Consider the following 25,208-nt stretch of genomic DNA (forward strand, 5'->3'; position numbering starts at 1 on the left):
TTTTGTTATTCTTTTGTACATTTTTCGGCCTTGCCCATGGGAAATACACTTTTACGGGATCTTTCGGTTACTGGCAGCAAATAGGTAAATTAGCGGAGTTCTGCCTCCCAGTGGGAACTTTCTTTCACCTGGGAATGTCCCTCATTGTTCTGTTTGTTCTTTCTCTGACTGTTTCTTCTTGGTTGGCAATGTCTGCTTGAGATGCTCTGAGAGTTTTGTTTATTTGCTGGTTTTCATTTTGTTTGTTTGCTGGTTTGAAACTTTTCTGGCAATTGAGAATGTGGTTACGGGGGTCGCCATCGGCCACGTGTGCTAACCTGGGGGCCGCCATCTTGGTCATAACCAGGTGACCTGGCTTAGGCCTACCCACTCAGTTCAATGACTTCCACCGGCAAGCAATGCCACCTGACATCTTACTTTTTATTTCTTTCACTTGTTGGGTGCATTTCCTAAAGGTCAGGCATGGGATCCCGCTCCAGGAGCGGTGCTTTTTTGCTTTTTTCAGTTCGGACTGCTGGGTCCTTTTTCGGTTTCGGGACAGCTGTGTCCCCTTCGGGGCCAGGCCCCTGGCAACTCCCACGGGCAGACGTGCATCCGTAGAGGAGCTTTTTGCCGGTTCTCCACCTGCCTCACCCATGGGAAATGCACAGAGGAACCTTTCTGGTTTCATCCAACAAGCAGGTAAACAGACAAAAGCGGCTTACAGTTGCCGCTGTTTTGGTCATGTGACCTACCTGTAGGCACGCACAGCTCCAGCGGCCTATCGAGCAAACCTGTCTGCCAGATTTTTGATTTCTGCCAGATCTTTTTGCTTTTTATTTTATATACAACTTAAATTAAACTATTAAGTCTCATATTTCTAAATTGCTATATATCTTTAAATGATGATAAACATTTAAAGTCTATTCAAATTAACAAAATATTTATACCACTCAGTTTATCCTGTAAGCCGTTTACAAAGGTACAGCTTTTATTACAAAAAAGGTATTTTTTCTCTAACTAAAGGCAAACTTAACTGCTAAGATACTAAACAGACAGCCCTCAAATGCTCAGAGATCTAGAGAATATGGCATTTAAAATGTTTTGTTAAAAAGCTTTTTGTAACAGAGAGATAGGCCAGCTGCTGGCCCCACCCCATTTCCTCCGAGAAGACTGGGCACTGAAGAAACTTCATCTCAGTGACAACGCTGGTCACTGAGCAACCCTGCCCTTCACCTCAACTGGTACAAAGTATTCCAGACCATGGACAAGAGGACAACGGAATCGACTTTCCCGGCGTTGCTTGGGCCAACGGTAGGCGAGTCTTCCCAAAGTCTGTAATCCACAGGTCGCAAGTTATCAGCAAGAAGGCAGGTGTCCTGCAGCCCACTACTATGGATGGAGCACCTTGGGGATGGCTGTCCATGCAGCCTGCTGGCAAGTCTCTGTTATTCTTTAATCACTGATTCAGGTAAAATCTTATCCTTCTCAAGAACTTTGATGCTTTTAACGACTGATAGTCTTGCCAGCTTAAAGCAAAACAGATTCCAGTAACAGGTATTTTAAGGTTTATCTATGTGAATATAGGAAAGTCTAAGATGTATGAAGGCCTGAGGATAAAAAGGCTTAAATGATGATAAAATGAGTTAAGACATTAAAAAAGGATAAAATATGTTCCTGATTTCTCTATTTCTCATGCTACTGTTCATAGTAAAGTTCAACAATACCACCATATGATCATAACTACAAGGTCAAGATTAAGATGCTTTTCATTGTCCTACAAAAATCTGTCTGTTTTAAAATGGTAATACTTTCAGCCAAGTTGCTTCTAACATGAATATGCTTCTAACATGTCTAATACTTATGTTTCCACAAACTCTAAGGATTCTTGTAAGTTCCAGGGAGCCGAATCAGATCCCAACAGGTCAGGTTCACTCCAGGTAATATTCAATCTTTCCCTGGTCCCAAATTCCCTTCACTCATGTTAGGACTCCTCGGGAACCCCTCCCTCATCTTACAATCTTCCCCTCAAGTGACAGGACCTAAGAAAATTTTTTCTAAACTCAACCTTGTTTTCTGCTCTGTCAACATCTTGCCAGGTCTAAGAGGCGCCAGGGAGTTCCATACAGCCTGGACTGCAATGAAACAACCAGCTTCCCCAGGACGTGGCAGCACCCCAACCTTCTCGGGTCCCCCAAAGATGGTCAACGCCCCCCACGTCAGCAGGAAGCAGTCTTAAGAATTCGACGCCCTTATTCCTTAACCTGCCATGTCTAAACACCCCACCTTTTTTAATAATAAGTAGAGGTGGGAATGAAAGGTTCAGGCATTATGCTGGCCTGCCCCTGTTACCTGGTGGAATCCACTCAGGCAATACCCTGGTCAGCCCAAGGTTCCATGGGAAAGAAGTCTGTACGCAGGTGCAGAGGACCCCTTTAAAAGATAGGCCCCTGCCCTCTCTCTCTCTCTCTCCCCCTGTTCCTGCTCTCTGTCCCCTCTCTCTGTTTCCCCGCTCTGTCTCTCTATGGCGACCGGCCATGGCGGTCAGCCATTACCCTGTTACTCTTCTTAGTCTACCCATTCTGCCAGTCCTTATAATAAACTTATAGTCAATATGTCTGTCTCAATATTTCTCTTTTCTTCTTTTTAAACAAAAGAATAACAACTTTGAACTTATTATCTTCCCAACTTCATCTCCAAATGCTGAGATTGCAGGTTGTGTCACCATGCCTAGCTTAGGGTTTAGATATATGATTCTTGTTAAATTAAAAAAGGAGATTTATTTAATTATATGTGTCTGAGTGTTTGCTTGCATGTATGTAGGTATACCACGTGCATGCCTGATGTCTATGGAGATCACAAGAGAATGTCAAATCCCCTGGGACTGGAGTTATAGATGGTTATGAACCACCATGTGGATACTGGAAACCAAACTCAGGTCCTCTATAAGAGCAACGAGTGCTCTTAACCACTGATTCATCTCTCCAGACCCAGATACAAGATTCTTAGTTCCAATTTTGTTTTACTTTCTAAAAATTACAATTATGTGTATTTACTAGGACACAGTCCAAGAATGAAGCCATGTGAGAATCCTGAGTACTTGGGAAAAAATTCTTGTGTCCTCAGTTTCTGCAAAACACGGAGTTGTTCTTGGAATGTGGCTTTGTGTTCCTAACTTTCTTTTGGTGGTGAACAGCAATGTAGAGGTGTATGCTGAATAAACCCTTTCCTCCCCAACTTGCTTTTTGGTTATGGTGTTTTGTTGCAGCAATAAAAAACCCTAAGACACTTGCATAAATTGTGCTTTTAGCCTCCTTTCTGACTACTGCCTTATCTCACCCTCTTTCCCACGTCTCTATGCCCTTTGGTTCCTCTACACTAGTCCCTCTACTAAGTTCAGTTCATTGTAATTTTTGTCTGGCTGTCACATAAGAGTGAAAACATGTCACACTTGTTTTTGTTCACCATGGACTATAATTTCATCCATTTCCTTGCAAATGGCATGCTTCCACTGTTCTTCATGGTTGAACAACGCTTCCCCTTTAATATATGCTACCCTTCCTATACTCATCTACTGATGAGCACCTATGCTAAGTCCATAGTTTGATTGTTGCAAATAGTGCCAGAATAACCATGTACATACAAGTACCTTTACATATGAATTTGTTTTTTTTTAAGTCTCTGAAAAGAAAAAGATATTAGGAAATGAAAAAGCATCCAATGCTCATTGATTGGTAGAATTAATATTGTGAAAATGACCACTCTACAGATACAAGACCCAGAGGACCCTAGATGGATTTGACTTGAAAGCTGCCTTTGTGAGGACTAACGTCATAGTACCAGGAGCTGCCTTGCAAGCTTTTGAGGGATGGAAGCAACCAACATTCTTATACAGTTGAAAACCTTTGAATTACAAAATGTCCATGTGGCACACAACACTTAACACAATAGTGGCATTCTTATCTTGATGGTAACCAACAGCTGGCTAACTAGACTTAAGGTCAATTCAATAGTTGAGAAATAATGCCTAGTACTGGAAACCTAATCATTTACTTGGGACAAATGAGGTCATAGATATTAGAAAAGAATTTATTATTGCCACTTCACTTAACCAGTGTAATTCATAGCTGCATTCTAAATATTTACTATTAAACCTGTAAGTGTAGCTCACACTCCTAATCAAAGATGAAGACCATTAACAGAAAAAAAAAAACCCAAAAACAAAGCACAACTGGTCAAAAATGTATAGAAAAAGTGATCTTGTGTTGCCTGGTCCCAACTAATACATTTACAACACAACTTTGGCACTCAAGGCTGAGAGAACATCATGGAAGAAGGGAAGGAAAGTTGTAAGAGACAGAAATCCAGGAAATCTGTGAAATTGTTCCTGTAGAAATGATGGAAATGTAACTCAAGACACACCAAAAATATGACTACCTAAACAAGACTAGAAAAAGTACACCATCAAATAGACATGTAACCTGGAAGAGTAAAATCTCTCCCAGAATCCCATCCATAGAAAAAGAGCTCCATTCAAATAAGGAATGCTGAGAGTAGGACAAATAGTTTTCATCAGGGATGAGCTCCTGAACTCATTATTCAATTCCAAGTGGTCAGCCATGCACTCATATACATACAACTAACACTAAAAGCACTGAGCCAGTGTATTTCTGTCTGTCTGTCTGTCTGTCTGTCTGTCTGCCTGTATCTGTTTCTCTCTCTCTCTATATATATATATATATATCAAAGAAAGAGACCAAAATCTCAAGAGGGATCAAGGAAAGGGGGTATTGATGGGGGAAGTCCTTCTGTGCATATGCTTCTCTTATTGGTTAATGAATAAAACAATGATTGGTTGATTGGCCGGGCAGGGAGTGACATAGCTGGGCAGAATCAGAATATAAGCAGGGACAAACATGAAATCGCTCTCTCCTCTCCTCTCCTCTCCTCTCCTCTCCTCTCCTCTCCTCTCCTCTCCTCTCCTCTCCTCTCCTCTGCAGACACCCTGAGCGGTAGCATGTAGGATGCCAGAGAAGTAACAGGTCCCTGGACTTTTCTCTGGTAAGAGAAAACCTAGTGGGAATACTTAGATTGATAGAAATGAGTTAATAATTAAGTCACAGCTAGCAAAATAAGAAACCTTAGCCAATGGCCAACAGCTTAATAACAAATATAGTGTCTGTGTGTTTCTTTGGGGCAGAGAGAGGCAGCAGGACCTAGCAAGGCTATGAAAACCTCATGTTACAGGGTATTCAGATATACATAGGAGGGATTGGGGGAAGGTGGAGTTAAAAATACAGTTAAGGCCAGCGGTGGTGGCCCATGCCTTTAATCCCAGCACTTAGGAGGCAGAGGCAGGTAGATCTCTGTGAGTTTGAGACCAGCCTGGTCTACAAGAGCTAGTTCCAGGACAGCCTCTAAAGCCACAGAGAAACCCTGTCTCCAAACCCCGCCCCCCCCCCAAAATAAAGTTAAAATTAAAAAACATTTAAAAATTATTTAGGGAATGAAATAAAGTGACACTTGATCTCATGGGAACCTCAGTACCATTTGGCTACAAGACCCTTCTTCATGTCTGACCTGTTTAAAATACAAACGGCTCTGGGTACAATCTGTCAGCTCTGGCCCGAACAACAAGTCACTTATCCAGTCTGCAGTACTGGACACAATCTCTTTTCTTCTCCTTGACACTCCTACTCAAAAACAAATACTTTACAATCTCTCCCAGCTCTTCTTTTGAGCAGATGTCTTTTGTATCTGAAACTGTGATTACAGGGTCAGCATGTACAGATTTTTGGCTCTCTGTGTAGTTTATCTTTCTTCTGCTTTTGCCTGTTCTGATATGGTTTTACTCTTCAAGGTTGCTGGAAGATGAGCAATCTTGTTCAACTCTTGCAAGAATGTCATGTTCTGTAACTCCCAAAGTCATGAGAAGCCAAGAAAAAATATGTGTAAGAAAGATTTTTGAAGAAATCCAAGCAACAATAAAATCTGTCTGGGATTAGCAATAGACATAACCTTGTAATTAATAATGTATGGCTAGGTAATCTTAATTTGTTATACCAGGTTAAAGATGTAATTTGGACTCAGTTTTATTTTAAGTGATTTGATAAATTTTTTATGTTGCTTTGTCATGATATTGATGAAGGAAATAAAACAAAGGGAAAGTAGCAAGTAGGAGAAAAAATACAAAGAAAAACTTACATATAAGGACATATATTTGGTAAAGAATATTACGATGAAAGACTTTTTTAAGATTATGAATTATGTATGGCAAAATAAAGTTTTATTGTAGGGTAAAATGATTAGATTTTTTCAAAACAGAAAAAGAAAGATGAAGAAGCTTAAGCACATTTCAGATACTCCATGTAAGTCATAAAAGGTTTGTGAAGAATGAAGTTAAAATGTATACATATATACTCATAATACACATGTATGCGTATATTTATTAAAATTCCTAAAGCCAAAATTCAGTACAGTGATGTAAAACTAGAATATAGTCCTCTGTTAAAAACAACAAGGTTTGACACCCACAACACTGCTTCCTGGGGACTTTGCCATATGCTGTTGAGTCTGATCTCCAGTAGGGATCCCCCAAAAGCCAGTCTGTTTGACTCCCCACTAGTCTCCTCACCAGCCACATTACCAAGGGTCAAAATGGCAGGCTGTGTGCCCACCCTCAGATAGATCTTGATGGAGGATGTGTGTCACTGAGGGTGGGTATTTAGATTTCAAACAACCATCTGTGCCCCTTGATTGTTTTCTCAGTGTGTTAGATCACACCTATTACTCCAGGGCGATGCCTGCCTGCCTGCTGCCATGAGTACTCCCTGCTATGATGGTCATGGATTCATGCTCTGAAACTGTAAGCAGGCTCCTAATCAAATGCTTCCTGTCATAAGCTGTCTTGATCATGGTGTCTCTTCACAACTATATAAACCCTAAGCAAATTACTGTTTGTCTTAGTTACTTTTCTATTGCTGTGAAGAGACACTATGACCATGGCAACTCATAAGGAGAACATTTATTTCATTGGTGCTGTGCTTAGACGGTTATCATCATAGTGGGAAGCGTGGCAACACACCAGCAGACATGGCACTAGAGAAGTAGCTTAAAGTTCTACATCCAGATCCTCAGGCAGCAGGAAGAGAGAATGACACTGGGTCTGGCTTGAGCATTTGAAACATCAAAACCCACAGCAAGGGCATGCCTACTCCAACAAGGCCACACATCCTACTAGTACCACTTTCTATGAGCTCATGGGGGCCATTTTCATTCAAGCCACAATACTGTAATTAATACACATTGTTCAATAATTGCTCTCAATATTAATGGTCTCAATTCCCCACTAAAGACATAAACACTAACACCCTTCCCCAGGATGATCAGCCATTAACATGGTGGCAAGTTAACTACATTGGACCACTTCTTCCATGCAAAGGACAACACTTTGTCCTTACTGGAGTAAATGCTTATTCTGGTTATGGATTTGTCTTTCCTGCACATAATGCTTCTGCCAAAACCACTATCTGTGGACTTACAGAATTCCTGATCCACCTTCATGATATTCCATACAGTATTGCTCTGACTAAGGAAGGAACTCACTTGACAGCCAGAGAAGTGAGAAAGTGGGTCACAATTATGAAATCTACTGGTCTTACCATGTTCCCCACCATCCTGAAGCAGCTGGCCTAATAGAAAGATGGAATGGCCTTTTGAAGACACAGTTACAATGCCAATTAGATGGTAGCAGCCTGGATGGCTGGGGCTGGGTTCTCCAGAAGACAGTATATGCTTGAATCAGTGTCCAATGTATGGTGTAGTATCTCCATACCTAGGGTCCATTGGGTCCAGGAATCGAGGGGTGGAAAAGGGACTAGTTCCACTCACTATCATTCCTAGTGATCCACTATGAATTTTTTTTTTTTTTTTTTTTTTTTTGCTTTCTATTCTGCAGCCTTAAGTTTTGCTGGCCTAGAAGTTTTAGTTCCAGAATGTGGAGTGCTTCTGCCAGGAAAGAACAAACATTCCACAGAACTGGAAGCTCAATCCACCTGGCCACCACTTTGGGTTTCTGATGCCCTTAAACAGATAGGCTAAGAAAGGAATAACAGTGTTAGGAGGGGTGTTTGATCCAGATTACCATGGGTAAGTTGGATTGCTTCTCTACAACGGAGGTAAGAAGGATTATGTCTGGAGTTCAAGAGATCCATCCCTTAGTGCTTCTGTGTCTTGTGATTAAAGTCTATGGGAAACTATGACAACTTATTCCAAGCATTCCTTCAGGAAAAGAGCCAAGACCTGCTGAAGGGATTGCTGAGGTTGGAGGAATACAGAATGGGTAGTAGAGGCAGGTAGTTATAAACCAGCTAAGGTCATGTGACCAGTGTCAGACACGAGGATTATAATTGACTTGAGTGTGTCTGTCTTGTTTTGTTAAGTGTTGGGGGCCAAATCTCAGGGCTTGGCATGAGATCCTAGGCCATGCTTGGCAGGCCACATAGTTAACCTTTACATAGCAGCTCTTTAGAACCTCAGCTCAAGAAAAGAAACAACCTGACCCAGTCCTCCACCCACAGGCTCAGTCACCTAGGCAACCCCTTCCTGGACATCTTACTCATGAACTCTTTACCCTGCCAAACATCCTCTTTGTGGCTTCCTAATATCCTGCCTATACCAACACCTGGTGCACAAACGACTCATTTTGCCCCTCCCCATATCCTGACTATATAAGCTAGCCTGAGAAAAGTAAAGTTTGCCACTTGATCAGAATCCTTTCTTGTGGTCGTTCTTTCTGTGTCTCTTGTCCCCATTCCCTATCCCTGACTCTCTTGCCCCAGGTTGATGTCCTTTAGGTCGTGACAGTTAAGAATGTGTTTGTACAGATTTGTGTTTTCTTTCCTAGATTTCTTTATCATGCAATGTAACATCAATTAAGAGATTATCAGTGGGTCCTGGAGAGATGGCTCAGACGTTAAGAGCACTGCTTGCTCTAGCAGAGGTCCTGAGTTCAATTCCCAGTGACCACATAGTGGTTTACAACCATCTATAATGAGGCCTGGTGCCCTCTTCTGGCATGCAGGCAGAACACTGTATACATAATAAATAAAAATAAATCTTTTTTAAAAAGAGATTATCTAGTTCCATCCATTTACATGTAAATTTCAAAATTCCATTGTTTTTTCCCCCCCGCTGAGCAGTACTCCATTGTGTAAATGTACCACATTTTCTCCATTCATTCCTCAGCTGAGGGGCATCTAGGTTGCTTCCAGTTTCTGGCTATTACAAATAATGCTGCTATAAAACACGGTTGAACAGATGTCCTTGTTGTATGAATGTGCATCTTTTGGATATATGCCTAAGAATGGAATTGCTGGATCTAGAAACCCACAGAAACAGCTGACCTGAACAAGGGGTTGCTCATGGACCCCAGACTGATAGCTGGGAAACCAGCATAGGATTATTCCAGACCCCCTGAAGGAGGAAGTTAGTTTGGAGGTCTGGACAATCCATGGGGCCACTGATAGTGGATCAGTATTTACCCCTAGTACACAAATAAACTTTGGGAGCCCTTTCCACATAGAAGGATACTCCCTCAGACTAGACACACTGGGGAGGGTCTAGGCCCCACTCCAAATGATATGACAGACTTTGAAGATCCTTCATGGAAGGCCTCACCCTTCCTGGGGAGCAGAAAGGAGTTGGGATGGGGGTTCAGTGGGAGGCAGGGGAGGAGAGTAGGGAGAAGGAACTGAGACTGACATGTAAAAGAAGCTTGTTTCTAATTTAAATGAAAAAATAAATTACAAAAAAGAAATATGGTTCTTTAAACTTCCTGTTGCATTTTGGGGAATGATGAACTACCCAGAGTAATTCCATTTTGTCCTAGTTTTAGCACAGCCAACTACACCCTAGCCCTGATAAGCACACTTTGCTGCTGAAAGTTCTCATGCAACTGTCCTTGCAGCTTTGAAAGACCTATTGTTTCACAACAACAAATTGCCTTTGGTGTGATGTAATTGTAATTTTAGGCTTTATAAACCCTACCGTACCTTACTTTGGGACCAAGAGTTCTTTGTTACAGGACTCTGCTAATGGTAACCAACTTAAATAACTTTTATTTGCCCCCCCAAAAAAGAGAGAGAGATTATTAGTGGTTATCATATTTAAATTTTGAGATACCAAAAGAATGTCCCTCAGGGGACATTGCCATCTATTCTAAAATTTATAATGCATTTGCAGTATTAGTATGAGGGAAAGTTTGTTGGGCTGCCTGGGCCCCAGTCAGGTTCCATAGTCAACAAACAAATCTGATATTTCAACTAATGGCTGCCATTCTTAACTAACCAGCCTTGGTTACTCCAACATACAGAGCAAGGACACAGATCCATAAGGAGGGTCTGCATTCTTTTTTTTTTTAATGATTTGTTTATTTTATGTACATTGTTGTTTTATCTGTGTTTATATTTGTGTGAGAGTACTGGATCCCCTAGAGGTAGAACTATAGGCCGTTGTAAACTGCCATGTGAGTGAGGGGCTGCATTCTTTTCCAACCTGAAAAGGTTATGAAAGAAAAGGATTTCTGGGTACTTCTTCCTTTATAAGATTGTGTATTTTTTTTTCCATTATGGGGGCTCTATTCCTTGTGAAAAAATACTAGCTAGGCAAGGAGTTAGATATAAGGTAACCAGGGAATCTGTAACTGTGTATATGTAACTGAATATGGGTCTCCTGATATTCAGAAACACCCTTTAAATAAAGTTACACTTCTCTGAGCTGGAGTTACACTGTTTCCACTGTATCAGATGCTAGAAGGCCAATGCACTTTCCCAACTGCCCACACATATCTAAGGAATGAAGCCCTGCATCCTCAAAAGACCCCGACATCATTTCAACACCACATGCATTGCGATTTTTATTCTCAGCCTATTGTGGGCTTTTCTAGAGGATTGTGGGAAGAAATAATGTAGCCAGACTCAGTACACCAGGACTCAGAAGAGAAAATGTTTTCTTTATTCTATGACTATGTCATCTATCTCATAAATATTCATGAAAATTTCTTTAAATTCTGCAATATAGAACCTATTAGGCTATTATTCTTCCTTTGGGATAGCCCATTTAATTTTTCTTTGGATTGTGTGCTTTGTTTTGGTAAATAAACTTCTGCTTAACTATTGACTGAATTCTCCTTCCTTCCTTCCTTCCTTCCTTCCTTCCTTCCTTCCTTCTTTCCTTCGTTCGTTCATTCATTTGTTCCTTCCTTCCTAGAAAACAAGAATGGAGACCCAGTAGCTAAACTATTTTCCACTCTCAGACAAAAATGACTATAGAACCACTTGACCCAAGACCTTAATTTCCTAAAACATATTCCCAAATTTTGCCCATAATATTTATGTTTTGCTTTCCTCCTTTGCTATACCATGCTAAATAAAAACTGGCTTTGATTTAACCTTCTGTTAGGTAGCTTCCAAGCATGTTCTTATCAAGCAAGGCAGCTAGAAAAAAATCACATTCATATTTATGTAGGTTTTCTATTATAGACATTCTATTGGCATGGTTCTACTTATTCAATGTATCTCTTGCACTTCTTTTTTTTTTTTAAGTAAGTAGACAGAAATTGTAGGGAAACATTTTCAGCGAGCTAAGTCAGTCTACAGTATTACTTTTGCAGAGGGCATCACAATTTGACCTCATTCTGACTTGGTTCAGCTGGAAGATCTGGTGTTTTTAAAGCCCTACAAGACAGTCATTCACATGACCAACTTAAATCACTTAAAAAGAGGCATACTCCAATAGCTGCCGAACCCCAATAAATTACTGTGTTCACCTGTCCAGGATGAACCCCTTTCTTCAAAAAAGTAAGATGCAAGCCTCAATCACTAGTCATATGTTTTTTTCAATGTTTTTCTATTCTAAACAAACCCATGATGTAACCTTAGGGTAAGTCATTGCAACCTTAATTAATGAATAGTATAGCTAATGGATAATGAATAGCATTTTTCTGCTCTAGTCACAAACTACTTATATTTTCCATAAGTTTGACCCACCAATTCCTACCAGAAACCAAATAGATGTTCCATTGAACTTATCTTCTTAAAGTCTGGACTACATACTTGGGTTTAGAAATATTTACATAAATATAGCTTTTGAAAAATGCATACAGTGGATCTTTGGTTCTCAGTTGGTTTGTATATGTCTCAAACTTATTAGGTAGAAAGCAATAGAAGTTTCAGAACACTTTGTGGTAATGCTATTACTAATTTCTATAGTCATAGGCAGTTAAATGGTGTTTTGAATATAGATGAACAACACTAGATATCACAGACAATCATAAGAGGGCACCAGCTCTCATTACGGATGGTTGTGAGCCATCATATGATTGCTGGGAATTCAATTCAGGTCCTCTGGAAGAGCAGCCAGTGAGTGCTCTTAAGCTCCGAGCCATCTCTCCAGCCTCTGTTTATATATTTTTTTAAAAAGGCTTTTGTTCCAAGTCATTATTTGAGAAAAAAATTTAAAACCATAGTTGTTTTGACTAATGCATGAGTCAACTTTTACAAGTTCAGTTTTATTTTATAGAGCCTGGGAATATCTTGAAAAGGTACAATACAATGCCACTGTTCATTTCCTAACGAAGGGAGTCTGTCTTTGGCGCTTTTCCTTTCCTGCTGAACCCTGGACTCCAGCTGTGCTCCTCTATCTGGTCCTTCAGCAAGATTCAATACTTGCTGGTGCGCTGGCGTTAGCCATAAGAAAGGTGACTACCTAAGAGGGCATCACATCTTGGACTTCACCTAAACCTACCCACTCCATACCTCAATCCAAAAAAAAAAAAAAAAAAAAAAAGAGAGAGAGAGAGAGAAAAGGGCAACAAATTATTTCCAGTCACCGTCCTTCTGGCCCAAAGCAAAGACCACTGAGCTTTGCTTTTATGGCAGTAGGAGCAATTAAGGTCTGAACAGATTAGCTGAACACTACCAGGTCTGTTTTCCACTGGTCCTCTTTTGCCTAGACTTCTGGGTCCCACTCTCCAAGTAATTAAGGAACCAGCTCAGCCTAGCCTGAAGAGAGCAAGAGACAAACATGAAAGACCTCTGGCAGCACTATGGGACCTAATCAGTAATGCTTCTTTTAGTTTACAGGAATTATGGGTCGTCTAGAGACCTGTGAACAAGGAAGCCACTTTGGGAGACTGCTGCAAGAATTAACGACCTCTCAGAAACGCCATATAAGCTTCTGCATCTGCCACCCTTGCCAAGATATAAAAGGAAAAAGTCCTCCATTTTTCCATCCTCCCCGCTTCTTGCAGTGGCGCTCTTTCCCTGCCAGTGTCTCCCAAGTAAAAGGCGGCAGCAGACCGAGATTTTGCGTGGACTCAAAACTCTGTCAAGACCCTCGCCGCCTCCTCCTCCATCTTCCGGAGCTGCAGGTGAGCGCCATGCTCCAGGTCCTCGCCCGCTTTCCCTGCCACGCGGTCGGCGGCTTCGAGGCCGGCGGAAACTACAACTCCCAGGATCCTCTGCGGGGCGGGAGGAAGGCGGGGAGCGTACAAAGCGGCGCTGGAAGCTAGCGGCGGCGAGGCCGCGCTTGAGGTCTAGCGGCTCGGCGTCGTCCCCGCGGCCTGAGGCGTCATCTGCGTGGGCGCTCACGCAGGGCGGGTCGGGCGGCGCAGGGCGAGAGGGAAGTCGTGGCGGCGGCGTCGGGAACAGCAGCAGTGGCGGGAGCGTGGTGCTGACAGACCGTGGGAGAAATGGGAGACCCAGGGCCGGAGGTGAGTGGTGGCGGCCCGGGCCTTGGCTCGGCCGAGCCCGACCCCGAAGGGTTTGTCTTCTAGGCCGTGGGTGCCTCAGGTGGGCCGCGGCCTGCGGCGATTGCTGGGCCTCCAGGCCTGTGCACGTCTGCGTGGAGCCCTCAACAATGGCGGTCCGGCCGCCCCCAGCCCCCAGCCCCCGGCCGCCCTAGCTGTGGCAGCCGCAGCCCTGAGGGGGAGAGACGGTTAGAGGCAGGCCGTCGTTGCCTTACAAGCCTGCAATCCCCGGATCCTGGAGGTTTAGAGCCTGCATCCCTGCACCTGGAGAAGGCGGGGAGGGGAATTGTGGCAACTCGCTTGGGAAGGCTAGGTCTCTGCAGCTCCGAGACGCCTTAGCAAAACCCGCCTCCATGCAGTTCTGTGAGTCGGATTTGTGCGTGATGCGCGCTGTTCCCTCTGGGGCTTTTGTCTTAACTCGTTTCTTTTGGGGGGAGAAATTTTTTTTTTCTTCTACGAGTGTGTGACCGCGTAGATAAGCGTGTTTTGGCTTTTGTTTATAGATAATAGAATCTGCCCCACCAGCTGGGCCTGAGGCATCTGAGTCAACAACGGATGAAAATGAAGATGACATTCAGTTTGTTAGTGTAAGTAGAGGCTGACAATCGCGGTTTTCTGGACTGAAAGAGTATGGTAAGCCATTGTGTGATTAAACCTCACCATACATTCATCACTCAACAGATAGTCATGAATGTCGAATAGCTGCCACACAATGGTGAACAGGACATTTACCTGAAAAGATGCTTGGATGCTTACCTGAAGGGATACCGGAACAATTACAGTAGGCATCACAAAGTGGATGGCCTGAAGAATTGTTATGCATGCAATGGCCCCTCCCAGATCTTTATTTAAGTGTGTCCGTTTTGTTCTTGGGACTGAAGTCTGGTCTCTTAAGACTGCTTTTTGTTTTTTTGTTTTGAAATGAGGCAAGAATGCATTCCAAATGTATATACAGAGGACTAGTTAATGTCGAGGAAGTAGGAAAGGGCTATAAAGAGCCCTGCGTCTGCCGGGCGGTTTTGGCACACGCCTTTAATCTCAGCACTCGAGAGGCAGAAGCAGGCGTATCTCTGTGAGTTCCAGATCAGCCTGGTCTACAAGAGCTAATTCCAGGACAGCCTCCAAAGCCACAGAGAAACCCAATCTCGAATCCCCCCCCCCCCCAAATCAAAAAACAACCAACAACAAACAAAGAGGAGCCCAGCATCTTAGTGTGGTATATCTTCTAGGATAGCTTGAGGATGTCCCTAATTTCTGAGGTCATTTTGTTACAGCACAGTACAATTGCTGGTCACAATGAGGAGTCCTGCATCACCTGGAGCATTGCTGTGTTTTTCTAAATTTATTCCTTTGGGGACAGTAGTTTTCCAGCATTAACTGTGAGCAGGCAGATTCCTGGGCCCACTCCAGATCTGTTGAATCAGGACTTCAGGGCGGAACCTAGGTATTGTCATTTTGGAATACAACTTGGGACATTTGGATCTCTCAACCTTCATAAAGTGATGATTAAGGGGAAGACAAACGGCTTTGGGTGGTTTTCACCTGTGGTTAAGTTTGTATGTTGGGCTCTTCTTAAAGTAGTAGCTAGCCAGAGAATGTCCCTGCTCTTACAGCTCTTTACAGCTCTCCTGAAATGCTGTAGTTAGCTACAGCCTATTATAAAACTGTATAGTTCTTTATTGTTCACCTGATATGGATATGGAAGTTTGGGCTAACTATAAAATAGTGATCTGTGAAGAAGATCCTACTCAACATTGAGCCATTGTGGCAATCCATTGTGTATGGTGTTTTAGTGGGGTTTTGAGGGAAGTCCTCATAAAATTATTTTCTTGGCAGTTTTTCCATTGCACATTTCACTCTGTCCTTTTCATTTTCAACTTTGAGGATCTGGACTGAGGTATGCAGATACATTGTGTCTTGTTCCTTTTTTCATAGCAAACCGAAGTATTTTGGAGAAAGGAGAATGTTGGTAATGAATGTGTTATAATAAAGGTTTTAGTGACTCCTTAGGACCAATATTTCAGATTCTTCCTGAATCACAGTTTTTATGAACAGAATATTTACCTTGATGTTTCATGTAAGAGAAAAGGAGTAACTCTTCATTATAAAATATGGCCTTTTGAGAAATTGATAGAATATGTAAAGAGTAAGGTTCAAAGAGTAAGTTGTAGCTGGACGTGATGGCACACCCCTTTATTCCCACCCCTCGGAGGCAGAGGCAGATGGGTCTCATGAGTTTGAGGCTACCTGGTCTGCAAAGTGAGTTCCAGGACAGCCAGGTCTACACAGAGATACCCTGTCAGGGTGGGGGTAAATGTTTTGTTTTATATCTTGTGAAATAAAATAACATAGCTTGTAACTAGTTAATTCAGGTATTTGTTGATACGAATTTTAAAAGTACTATTTACATTTTATTTTAAATGTACAAAGGTACTTCTGCCTTTGCATCAAGAATAAAGTATTATAATGTATATAGATCTTTGCCTGAGCATGTAAGTGCTATCATTTAAATTATGATTAGTGATAGTTTCATTTTAAGATACATTTAGAATCTTGCACTGGGGAGGTCATAGTGGAAGGAGCCTGAATTGGAGTATGGTCTGAGCTGCTTACTTAGGAAGTTCTAGACTTTCCGATAAGGAAGGATGTTAAGTGATCACTCAGCAGTCAATCGGGCAAACACTTCTTTATTCAGATACACCAGCCAAGCGCAGGCCAAAGCGAGGAAGAGGGAGCCAGGACCAGGGCCAGAAGAAGGGAGGGTCCACGTGTCCGTGGTCCCTCAGACTTCCCCTCACCCCGCCCTCACGGGTTACCTGGGGTGGGGCTAGAGTGTCTCCCTACAGAAGGACGAAAGTCTCCAGAAACAATCTTTGTGCTCTTTGTGACACAATTCTATTTCTCTGGTAGGTCTTATCTAGTAAAGATGAAAACCAGTTTTCTGTCTTGAGTGTTTCAGTACAAACTATGTTATAACTTCTTGATTAGCTTGGTTTTGATTATTAGCTTGTTATTTAATTATTATTTATTTATCTATTTTGGTTTTTCCAAGACAGTTTCTCTGTAGCTTTGGGGCCTGTCCCGGCACTCCCTCTGTCGAGGAGGCTGGCCTTGAAATCACAGAGCTCCACCTGCCTCTGCTTCCCAAGTGCTGGGACTAAAGGCATGTGCCACCACCACCCAGTTAGCTTGTAATTTATAACAAAATTATGTATGACAAAGTTGCACAGGAGTAAACTATCATTGAACAGGAGACTCTGTGTCTCAGACTAAACCATACACAGCATGCTGAAAGAAAGTAGTAATATAGATCTGAAGATAGAAAATGAATCCTTTTGTTTAACTTTTCTTGAAATATTCAGGGAGGTACCCTTGTTTGATACTTGCAAAGGTAATAAATTGAATGAATTTTTTAAAAACTTTATTTTATGTGTATGATTATTTTGCCTGTATATATGTGTAGCAAGCAGCACTTGCATGCCTGGTGCCCACAGAGTTCAGAGGAGATCTCCTGAGAACTAGAGTTGTGTATGGTTGTAAGCCACGGTGTGGTTGCTGGGACCCAAATGTGAACTACCACATGGTTGCTGGGAATGCAGTCTGGGTTCTCTGCAAGAGCAACAAGTGCTCTTAAGTGCTGAGCCATCTCTCCAGTCCTTTCACCGCAATACAATTTTATAAGTGGTGCTTGCACTGGTAAGTTTTTATTGTCAACTTGACATAAACTAGTCACATGGGAAGAAGGAGCCTGAGTTGGGGAATTGCCTAGATTAGTCTGGCCTGTGGGTATGACTGTGGGGGGCATTCTTTTGATGTTTGGTTGATGAAGGGAGGCCTAATCTAACCTGAGTAGTATGTCTCTAGGCAGGTGGTTATTTGCTGAATATAAAAGCTAGCTGTATATAGGGGTGGGGGGAGAGAAGGGAGAATGCTCTTGAGCAAGTGCCAGTAAGAGCATACCTTCTCAGTTCCTGCTTTGAAGTTCCTGCCTGACTCCCTCAGAGCTGAGCTGTGACCTGGAAGTATAAGATAATATAAATCCTTTCCTCCCCAAGTTGATTTTGGTTATGATGTTTATCACAGCAACAGGAAAGCAAATTAGGACAGTGCCTAAATCAAGAAAAAGAATAACACTGATAAGAACTTTTTGTTTCTGCCTGTCAATTAATTACATTTTCTGTTTAGAAATGTGGTCATTTATTTAACTTGTAAATCATGTTTTCTTTCAAAATGGGACATCTTTAATTCTTTTACTTCCAAAAAAATTTGAGCTAAGTAACTACTAACAGGATTGTTCACAGTACCACTTTAAATATAACAGCATACAACTGCTGGGAACCTGTTATAATCTTCATAACAAGACAATTTTGAAGAGATTCAGAATTTCAAAACATACTTTTATAAACGTGAGCACCCAGATTGAATGTTAATACATTTTTCTGCAATAGAAAGGAAGGACACATGCAGAAAACATTATTTAAAAATTATGTATTTAAAACTGCGAGTGTATGTGTGTGTGTGTAATTCTTTGCCATCGGTGTAGTTGCAGAGACCAGAAAAAGTGTGTTTGCACTCCTGGAGCTGGAGTTACAGGTGGTATTGAGTCATCATATGGTTGCTGGGAACTGAACTTGGGTCCCTTGGAAAAGCAGTATGAGCTTAACCACTCAGCCATCTTTCTAATTGACCAGAAGCATCTTTTGACTAGGTTTCTTAGACTACCTATAAATCACTCATTAAACAAAGCAGTATCAAAGCTTAGAATGTGCAAAGTTGTATGTTCTTAATATTAGACCTATATATTTGATTGAAAAATGTCCTATCCTTGAATGTCAGTGTTTTAGTGAAAAAATGAGATAGAAGAAAATGGCCTCAATAGAAAATTTTATAAAAAGCACAGAATACTTAAAAAAAAAAAAAAAGACAAGACACAAAAAGTCCAGGGAAATGGCTTAGTGAGTAAAAGCACTTGACTTAAATTCTATCCTTGGAACCCCCATTACAAATTATAAATTAAATAAATAAACGGATGTGATGGCAATTGAACGTCTGTAATCCCAAGTTCACAGCCAACAGCAGAAACAAGAGGGACCCTGCCTCAGCAGAGTGGAAGGTGAGAACCCTGGAAGGTGTGCTCTGATGTGCGCCTGCCTGTACTGGCACGTGTCTGTATTCATACATGCACACAGAGAACACACACATACAGAGAAGGCATAAGACTTTATGGTTTATTAGTTTGCTGTAAATACTGGTTGATTATTTGTATTAATTGTATGGGTGTGGGTGGGTGGTAGTAGGGATTGACTTTAGGACCTTCTGCTTGCTATTTGAGTGCCATGTCCCCAGATATTTGAATATTTAAAATGGCATTTTGAATAGAAAGAGAAAAGGCATGAAAATGAAAGAACAGCATGATGTGTAATTTTGGAGAGAGGTGCTTTTATAGTTTCTTTAGTTTTTAAGGTGGGAGAGAGAAAGATGGGCCGTATGACAGATCCTGAATGAGGGACTATATTTGAAACAAAAAGTAGGCAGTTGGAAACCATTTGAAAGTTTTAAATGGGCAGGACTGCGGAAATGAGGTATGACCCTAACTTCTTTTTCTTTCTTTGAAGTAAAACAGTTGTGGATGATAGTTAATGTATTAACATCTCTTTCTAAATAGAAAAATTGGTGGTTTTCATTTTGACAGTTGGAATTTAATTAAAGGAATGCAAATAGTTTATTGCAATATATTTTAAAACTTAGAATATTCTTCTGTGTTCTGATAATATTCTTCATGATCCTCTGCTGCTAAATTGTAATGGCATTTTGAGTTGAATCCTTTATTTTGTATTGGTACAAGAGGAGATAAAGACTAACTGGTAGTGTAACTTCGGATAAAGTAACTTATAATTGAAGGACCATGTGCATTTATTCTTATTACAGGCATAGGTACTCATTATAAATATTGTAGAAATAAATATTGTAGGAGATAATGTTTTTCTTCATATTTGTATTAACATCACTTCTTGGGGAATTAGTAACTTATCTGATTGGGCAACATTATGAAATATAATACAGGCAGTAGTGGTTTTTTTGTTTTTTACTGAATGAAGATGTTAAGTTGGAAACCTAGGTAATAAGCAGCAATTTTAAAAAATCTGATATGTACTTTAAAGTATCTCTGAATTGATAGTGACTGCACACCAATTGTGTAGATATCACTCCAGTATTATTATCTCTATAATAGGATGATTTTAGTAATTAGAATCTTTGTAAAGCAGTTATGGAAATTGGGTGGTCTAATTTGGAAAGTTTAGCACCGAGCCTGGCATGGGGCTCAATAAATTTTATTGATTAGGAATAGAATAACTGGAATACTATATGTTTCGATTCCTCAAATTCAGTATGACAAACAGTTTAAGTAAAGATAAGAAGGAATTTGGTCTCTGTGAATATCTGAAATCCAAGCACTGGGAAGATTGAGAGTAGCTATTGATACAAACAACACACAGGGAATTCCTGGTTATCCTGGGCACTGTAGAGAGAGAGATCCTATCTCAAGGCAAGCCAGAGTGTGATGGTACACACTGTAATCACAACACTCAGGAGGCTGAGGCAGAAGGATTACTGCTAATTATTATGTATCTGCAGTGAAAATTAGTTAAAGTATACTCCACTTATATGTAAGAATTTTTCTTTGGCATGCATATAATTGCTTTTCTTTTCAGTCTCTACTGTCTTCTGTATTACTTTTCTCATTGCTTTGATCAAATACTTGACATGCAGCTTATGCAGTGAAAGGTTTATTTTGGCTCACAGTCCACAATAGAGAAGAAAGCAGAAATAGAGAAGCTGCTGGTCATGTGTCCACAGGCAGGAAGCAGAAATTCTGCACCCTTTTACCAGCTACAGGATGCTGCTGCTCAGAGTATGCTGCTCAGAGTAGGGGTGGGTCTTCTCAGTTCTGTCAAGTAAGAGTCAAAATCAATCATCACATTCTTCTCCCTGTCTCATTCTGTTGCTTGTAAGTCAGTAATTATTTGTTGCATGAGTAAACTCCCCCCCCCCCGCGCACGCCTTTATTTACTTCATTTGTCCTGGTTATTTTTCATTTGTTTGTCTTAATTACCACAAATTATATAAAATTACCTTTTATAGTTCAACAACAGTTGCATATCAGTGAAATGATTTAGTAGCAAAGTTCTGGTAGTTGCTTTATCTATCTGTTCTTATTTTTGACCATCTAATATATCTTCAGATACATTTTAAGAATGTTAAATTTTTATGTTTGAGCCAGCATTTTGCCTGGGCTTGTTTTGGGAACTTAATAACCCTCTTGTCTCTGCCTCCTGAATGCTGGGATTTTAGATGGATATTACCACACCTGATTTAAGTGTTTTTATTTCCTCTAGTACCAGGAGCTGAACTCCAGGGCCTTGTGCATGTCCACCACCAGTCCCTTGCAAGCTATTCTTTAGTTCTGCCTTGAACTTGTAGCCATTGTTCTGTGTTACAGGCCTCTGCTGTACATGCCCAGCTTATTTGAGATAATTCTATAGTGTTTAACTGACCTGCAATTGCCTAAGTGTTCTAGCCTGGCTAGGCTACAGCTAACTATCCTGCCTCTCCATGTATTTCTTGATTTAATATTTCTGTGTACAGTATTAAGTTCTTAAAAGCCAGGCCTGATTATGCACAGCCATAATGTCTGTGATCCCTGTATTTGGGACGCTGAGGAGGATTGTGACTTGAGGCCAGAATGGGCTATGTAAAAAAGTTCCAGGCCAACCCAGGCTACATAGACCCTATATCAGAAACCAGAAAGTAGAATATAATAATAATTTTAACAAGTTCCTAAATAACATTGCTTGAAGAATCCAAATAGTGGTAGTAATACCACTATTTGAAAGCAGATACATTTTCACCCTGAAAGTAGAACATGTATGACGGGATGATTGGACAGTGTCAATACGAAGTATAGGTAGGCTTAAGTCTTAAAGTTGATGACACAGCTCTGTTACATGTGATTTGTGCCATTTTCCTCTTTTGTTCCACCCCTTGGATGTTCATCTTAACAGCTTGAGCAAAAGTTCCAGTTCCTTTATTACATTTCATGGTCTTAAAGTTTTGCTCACTGGTTTATCTTGATCACCTGTCTGGATCACCATCCAGAAGAATGGTAATTTATGGTTTATTAAAACTTAAGAGAAAAACAGATGACGATCTGGAAAAGGAGAATCTTGAACTAGATGATCTTATCTTGTATCTACAACAGGCAGCTTTCTTCACTCTAGGAACTCTTAGCATCAGTTGTGGTTTTCTCCTACCTCCCACCCCTGTTCTTATTCCAGTGTGTTAGATTTTAAAATTTTGAGACAAGTTCTCACTTCATAGTCCAGCCTAGCCTCAAATTTCTGCACTAACCTGAAGTGCTGAAAAAAATAGGCATATGCCAATCGTATCTTAGATTTTGGAGTTTTTATTTTTTTTTTTTGTGTTGCTCTCTTTTCCTTTTATTGTATGGTTTATGTGCTTATTGCTTTATTTAGCATTTCTCTTTCAAAAGTCATTATTGACTATACTTGGTAAGACTACATAGTAAGACTATAGACTATTGAACTATTCTTGGTAAGACTACATTAAGTAAGACTACATAGTAATGTACTATGTACAGTGTTTTTGCCCACATGAAGCATTTCATTGATCTGTAATCATTTTGGATAGTTGAGAGTTTAGTAGTCTTGTTGAGGGGTGGGCAACTTCCGAATCTCACTCCCAAATGTTTATACACATATTAGAGGCCTGCGTGCCTAGTTGTTGGCCAGGCACCTTGTTTGTGCACGTCTGCTATGCTGGCATTAGTGTATTTCTAGTCACTTGATCTTCTTGAATTCCATGATTTGGGTTTTTGTTTGGTTTTGGTTCTTGGGATAAGATCTGAATTTTCTTACCTATTTTTTCCCATTGTGCCCAGATTATCTTAGGTATATTTCAGTCTTTTTACCATCACCATTATTAGTTGTATTTTATTTGTCTGTAATCATTAGTTATCTGGCTTTCCACGTTTTCCTATATTAATATGTTATTCCTAGTGTAATGTTATTCATTAATTTCTCTTTGCATATAGAATTGAGATCTGGGCTTTTAAGTCTGACATAAGAATAGGAAGATTGGAGAAGAATCTGGGTTTGATGTTTTACTCTCTTAAGTTTGGGGAAATGAAGCTAAATCATTAGTCAAAGATCTCCATGTTTTGTGCTATATACTCTGGTGTTCACAAACTTGGGTATCTTAAACTGTTGATACTCTTTCTGGCTGAAATGTACTGGGCTGTAGTATCTGTGTCTCTGGGGATTTAGGCTCTAAATTTTAGGTGTTTTTTTTGTTTTGTTTTTTTTAAAGATACTATCTCACTTTATAGGCCTGGGTGGTCTGGAACTTGCTGTACAGTAGCCCAGCTGTTCTTGAACTCGTAGTTCTCATGCCTCAGCTTTTAAACTGCTTAGCACTATAGACATGTACCATCATGCCTGTTGGTGGGGGTGGGGGTGGGAGGGGTGGTCGAGGTGGTCGAGACAGGGCTTCTCTGTGGCTTTGGAGGCTGTCCTGGAACTAGCTCTTGTAGACCAGGCTGGTCTCGAACTCAGAGATCTGCCTGCCTCTGCCTCCCGAGTGCTAGGATTAAAGGCCTGCGCCACCACTGCCCGGCTCTAAGTCACTTTAAATTAAAAAATGTTCTCTGAATAGTTTTTTTTTTTTTTTTTTCTCTCCTGCTACTTGTATGTCTTCCTTCTCAGATCCAATCCCAACAAAGAACATTTTTTAAAATGCTGGTTTGGTTTAAATGATGTTCATGATATGAATTTCCTCAATTCCTTTTATAGGAAGGACCATTAAGACCTGTTCTTGAATATATTGATCTGGTCAGCAGTGATGATGAAGAGCCTAGTACCTCTCATAGTGATGTAAGTACATTACATTTGATTCAAACTTTTTCACTTGTAAGTTAAGAGTTTTTGTTTTGTTTTGGTTATTTTTTCTGAAATAGAAAGCAATAATGGCTGTGTTTAAGAGCATCAGTGCTCTAGAAAAATGTTCATTTCTTAGGATGGGCCAGCATCGGTAGTTCAAGGAGTCTTTTGCTTCTGTCAGCTCTTTTAATTTGCAGGAAACTTAACACTGGAGAGTAGTAACTGATAAAGGGAAATATAATTAAAAACCACAAGCTTTTTGCTTACTCCCACCTCCCTCCTTTCTGGTATCTGTACAACTGAATTCTTTACTTTTTGAACTATGTAGCCACAGAAAATTTATCTTGTAGAAAGGATATGTGAAGATCCTTTAAGAATTGGAATGCGGAGACTTACAGCTGATAATGATTCCAGTCTTCTTTCCTTTTATCCTTTTTCTCTTCCCCATTCTTAGAATGGATACATGTGACTTGCTACTTGTAGGGTTGACCTTTAAACCAATGCCTTATTCTGAGAGTTGAATTGTTTGAACCCTTCATGGCAATGTTGGCTTCCATTTGTTATTGATTTAGCCCAAAATTCGGTTAATGAGCTTTTCTTGATGGATTAAAGAATTACTGGCTGTTGCTTGCTTATGATGGCCAGGATCATCTTGTTATATGATGTAGGGACTTGAGACTTGGATCTGTGATCAGAATTGCTCAGTTTGAGGTTTCTCTTGCTTGGTTTTAGCCTTAGTATTGTATTGCTTTATTTTGGTTTTCAATTCAAATGAGAATAAGTCCTACCTCACAGGGTTGTTGTGAGGATGTAAGAAGTTAACAAATATGTAAGTTCCTTAAAACTCTGAAAGGTTATTCATGGGGAGTTAATAACAGTTCTTAAGGAGATTTAAAATGGCTCCACTTGAGAGAGTTTTAAAAGTTTCTTTTTCCATTTCAGTAGGACTTTGTTCAAGTTTTCTTTGCCATCATTATCTTCCACTAGCTCTGCCTTTTATATATTGAACAGACTTTCTTTTTCTTTTATTAGTTTTTATTACAAGTGGCCTTACCACAGCATCTTATCTTAGCAGCAGAGGAGAATAGTACTACTTAGGACTGAAATTTGTTTTGTTTGTGTGGCGCGCGCGCACGCGCGCGTGTGTGTGTGTGTGTGTGTGTGTGTGTGTGTGTGTGTGTGTGTGTGTGTGTATGGATGTGTGCAAATGAGTGTGCAGGTGCAAGTGTACATGTGTGCTTGTGAAGGCCAGAGGCTAACATCAGGGCTCTTCTTCAGTTGCTTTCTACTTTACTTACTTTATTTTTGAGGAACCTGGAACTTACTGATTGACTAGGTTGTGTGGTCAGTGAATTTGGAATTTGCCTGTGTCCATCTCCCCAGTGCTAGAATTACAGATGTCCAATTGTGTGCCTCACTTTTATGTGGGTACTAGGGATCTAAACTCAGGTCATCATGTTTGTGGA

The 25,208-nt window shown here is 40.7% G+C and overlaps 1 protein-coding gene across 4 annotated transcripts in view; it reads left to right on the plus strand.

The window, feature by feature from the left end:
• The first annotated feature begins 13,526 nt into the window (after positions 1-13,526).
• Positions 13,527-25,208, plus strand: part of Znf451 (zinc finger protein 451) — a 61,174-nt gene continuing 49,492 nt past the window's right edge. For 2 of the 4 annotated variants that reach the window (XM_035453501.1, XM_027386927.2), the window contains exons 1-3: positions 13,532-13,750; positions 14,290-14,373; positions 23,656-23,736. In XM_035453501.1, the coding sequence (XP_035309392.1) occupies positions 13,730-13,750; positions 14,290-14,373; positions 23,656-23,736 (186 nt within the window). In that variant the 5' untranslated portion in view covers positions 13,532-13,729. Of the gene's footprint in view, positions 13,751-14,289; positions 14,374-23,655; positions 23,737-25,208 lie in introns of all 4 variants that reach the window. The other 2 variants (XM_027386928.2, XM_027386926.2) reach the window with 2 other exon arrangements.

Source organism: Cricetulus griseus, assembly GCF_003668045.3.
Source record: "Cricetulus griseus strain 17A/GY chromosome 1 unlocalized genomic scaffold, alternate assembly CriGri-PICRH-1.0 chr1_1, whole genome shotgun sequence".
Classification (NCBI taxonomy): Eukaryota; Metazoa; Chordata; class Mammalia; order Rodentia; family Cricetidae; genus Cricetulus; species Cricetulus griseus.